The sequence below is a fragment of the Ceratina calcarata genome, unplaced genomic scaffold (assembly GCF_001652005.2).
Source record: "Ceratina calcarata isolate Rehan_Ccalc_2016 unplaced genomic scaffold, ASM165200v1 scaffold290.2, whole genome shotgun sequence".
Lineage (NCBI taxonomy): Eukaryota > Metazoa > Arthropoda > Insecta > Hymenoptera > Apidae > Ceratina > Ceratina calcarata.
The window spans coordinates 28,910-32,891 of NW_017151382.1; the positions used below are offsets into that span (position 1 = coordinate 28,910).

The window sequence follows — 3,982 nt, forward strand, 5'->3', positions numbered from 1 at the left end:
CCTTCTAAGAGCATCAGGTTGGCCCCCCCCTGCCATATAAATATTAAATGGTTTTTTTTTAAAACCCTGTATAAGCAAGCGACAGTCTAAATTTCGGTGCAAATACTTCAGTCGTTCTTCAGATTTTTGCAAACATAGAAACAAACATCATCCCTTTATATAATAATAGGATAAAACGATCACGTCCTATTTATACTTTTAAAAACCTGCAGTCTATGGCAGTTACAACGCTGTCTAATAAATTAGACTGCGGATTTTTATACAAAACAAGCATTTTTAACGTCAGTGTATAAAATGAAATGTAAATAACAATTTTTTTTAAATACAGTAATATGCATCTGATATTTTGAGTCTAACGTCCTTGGACATTGAATGAACATTTTATATTCCCTATAAATGCATAAAATCCGCAGTCTACTAGTAATACTCCTAAACTTGTGCAATATTCAATCTAAATTCTAAACGATGAGAAAATGTTATACAACCACAAGAGCCTTCTTCTTGCTCCTCTTAATAAACGGCACCAGCGCCCAAAGCGCGGTACCTAATATAAGGATAATACCAAAAGTCAAGAAGATCGGCTTGTAAGATCCGACTGTTTCGTAAACGACACCGCAGATCGGTGGCCCGATCAGTTGGAGAACCCCGTTCACAAACAAGGAAATCCCGTAAGAGGAGCTGAGCTTCTCAGTGCCGAGCATGTCGGCAAGGATCACAGTCGTGATGCCTATGTACATCCCCGATGAGAGGCCGAAAAGCGCACAGAAGAAGGAGAGCATAGCGTAGCTCGTGGCCATCGGCAAAAGCGCCAGAGCGATCCCACTGGTGCCTAGACCACCGACGAAGTAGTAATATTTTGGCACGAAGTCGATGTCCGACAGAGAGGCGCCGCTGATGCGACCGACCAAGTCTAACGCAGAGACAACTGACAATAGTAACGCGGAGGAGTTCTTGTCGAAACCTTGAGTAATCGCGTACGACGGTAATAGGATCATGAAGTTAGTGTTGCTGATGGCTGAGGTAGAGTTCGAGATCAGAATCACGAGGTAAATTGGATCCTTGAGCACGCTGAAGTCGAAGAACAACAGCTTTTTGCTATTCTTCTTTTCTGTAGATTTCAATGGTAAGGTCAGCGACAAGGACTTGTTTGATTCTTTCCTACGTTTCTTGTTCCTGGTTAGAGATAAGCTCTCGGTTTTTGATTTGTTAGAGGCAAGACTTCCACGACGTGTGTATCTGTCGTAGATTACTGTGTCTTCCCATTTGTTTAATTTTGATTCTTTACACTCGGGATTCTCTTCAGGTCTTTCTTCTTTTTTATCTTCCACGGTATTCTCTTCTGGTTTTTCTTCCTTTTTAACATCTAAGGTATCCTCTTCTGGTTTTTCTTCTTTTTTATCCTCTACGGTGTTCTCCTCTGTTTGGGAAGTGTGACTGGCTGTGGCTTCGCAGGTCTCTTCCTTTTTTGATGCCTCGCAGCAGGAAGTCTCGTTCTCGATTGTAGACACTGTTTAAAATTCAGTTCATTACCATTTTATTTCGCTTGTAAGAAAGTAATTTAGATTCTTGAAAAGGGAAAATGCTTTAATTATAAAGGTAAGGCGATATTTTCTATGGCTAACAAATAATTTATTTACAAAAGTAATTGAAGGTGAATTTTAAAATATGTTTGGTGTATATTGGGTTTGCAGGAAATTTCNCTTAATTAAAGAACTTAGAGAATCGATTGTTAATGTGTCAATTAAAAGGAATTTTAATTCGTAAGTAATTCTTTCAATTCTTTTTCCTTAATTAAAAAATTCCAATTTCAATTGCCGATTGAGAATCAGAGAATCATTAATTGTTAATGCGTTAGTTAAAAACTTTGCAAACGTCATTTGCAGTTTCATTTATGTTTCCATAATGGTTTGATTAATTCATTTATTTTTAATTACCCGTTGACTTTTCCTTATCAGCCGGCTCGTCTATACTCAATCCTTCGTTGTCGATTCCCCCTTCTATCGGTACCCTGACCATGTGCTCCTCAACAGGGTGATACAAAAGTCCACAGACCAACGTGTTTAACGTCATCGCTCCCATAATTAATACCGCGCCTCTGAAACAATTAACAATACATTCTCATAATCACTATAAAAATTGAATGAAAGTTGCTTTATTACCTGTATCCAAAGCAGTCGAGCAGGTATTGAAGAAAGGGTGGCAGTACTATGGTCCCAATCGCACTGCCAGAAATGCACAGGCCGTTTGCGAGACCCCGTAGTCTCTTAAAGTACGAAGTGACGATATAAACCGTCGGTGGAAACGTCAAACCAGCTCCAATTCCAACCATCAATCCATAACTAGACATAAACATTTCGATTTTATTTATTTATTTTATTTAATAATTGAAAATTAAATTTTTTTTGTATACACGTAGACGCGAGAGTCTAGGACCGGGTACAGTTCAGTTTTTGCAGTTTTGGATCGTTTTGCGCATGGCTTCGTCTAGTTCTACTGCTCGTCACGAGAGGTCATGGTAAATGTGTCAATTCCCAATACTGAACTGTGTGGAGGGAGTTCGCTGCTGCCCCCACCACCTTCCAAGCTGCGCGAAACGGTCCTACACTCTCGGGAACGCGAGATTAAGAGCAAATAGCAATTTTTGTTGACGATTTCTACTCACTGGTTTATGTTTTTTTAATTTCGAGATAATATTTAGTATTATGGAGAACTACACCAGTGAGTAGAAATTAGAACATTTATTACAGTATTTAAATAGTAAATGAAAGAAGTATTAGTTCTCTATTTTCTTAGTATTTAGATTTAGGAGTATTTTATTTTATTTTAGTTATAATTACCTAACGTATAAATAGGAAACGGAGTTAGCGAAGTAACTGGACATCATTCCACCGGCTGCGAACGCACCACCGATGATGGTCACTGTTTTATAAGAATATTTCGTTGACAGCACACTCGACAGCGGACCTACAAGATACAGCATATTAAAGCATTGAATCTTAGCAATCGATGAAAGGGTTGAACACATGTCTGTTTAACTTATATTCATTTTCATAAGTTTTAGGATCTATTATCTAATTATTATAATCTTTTAGTGAAAACAATTTGCAATAATTATTGTTCTAGAATATTTAAGTATTAGAGTTTTTGATAAATATGTATATCATGGATTCTATGCGTTTATAAGGAAATTGCAGAAATTATAAACGCTGCTTATAATGCACAGAACTATTTAGGATATCAAAAACTGAATAAAAAGAAATGGATATTTCGATGTTTAAATGATGAAAGAAATGTTCACCAAAAACACATTTTTTTAATTGATATAAATATTTTATTTTGTCTGATAATTTGCATTCTATGATCATTTAATGAATAAAAATTTATTTAAGGCATTCGAAGCAGTTAAAAACTCGAACACATTAGTTTCGGTTCACGTTTCACTAATTCGTCGAGCAAGAATTTGCCTACAACAGCAAGGAAGACATTTTCAACATTTGTAATTTACTAGAATAAATCAATTATTGAAATTTACGGCTAATTATTAATTACAGTCGTGTACCTAACAAATTTTCAAACTCGAGTTTCTCAAAAATGACGCCCCATATGAAAAAACTATATTCCTTGTTTTCGACTAGATTTTATGTGAGAAATCATATCCTTGCCGGTTGTACCACGATTTCGCAAACACCCTGTATATTTATAATTTTTCCACATTCTGTTTTCTTATAAATGCCTAAAACTCGCTGGCTACTTACTAGAGTTCTTAATAAACGACAACGACATTCATTTGAAGTATACAGGACGTCCCAGAAAAAGAGTCACAACCGAAGAGGAGTCGTTTTGGAGGTGTTTTTGAATAACAGTTCCCTTGGCAAAATGCAAATTATGCCATAATTTTTGAATTATTAATGAAAAACACTGACCAATGAGAGCAGGTGTAGGGCTCACGCTCACCTATGGGATTATTGACTCCGATCATGGC

At 36.6% G+C, this 3,982-nt stretch overlaps 1 protein-coding gene across 1 annotated transcript in view; it reads right to left on the reverse strand.

Moving 5' to 3' along the window:
• Nucleotides 1–6: 6 nt before the first annotated feature.
• LOC108623796 (monocarboxylate transporter 13) overlaps nt 7–3,982 on the reverse strand; it is a 10,235-nt gene continuing 6,259 nt past the window's right edge. The window contains exons 2-5 of the mRNA XM_026812597.1: nt 2,838–2,964; nt 2,160–2,339; nt 1,935–2,095; nt 7–1,507 (exon numbers count right to left, since the gene is read on the reverse strand). Of these exons, the coding sequence (XP_026668398.1) occupies nt 477–1,507; nt 1,935–2,095; nt 2,160–2,339; nt 2,838–2,964 (1,499 nt within the window). The 3' untranslated portion in view covers nt 7–476. The remainder of the gene's footprint in view (nt 1,508–1,934; nt 2,096–2,159; nt 2,340–2,837; nt 2,965–3,982) is intronic.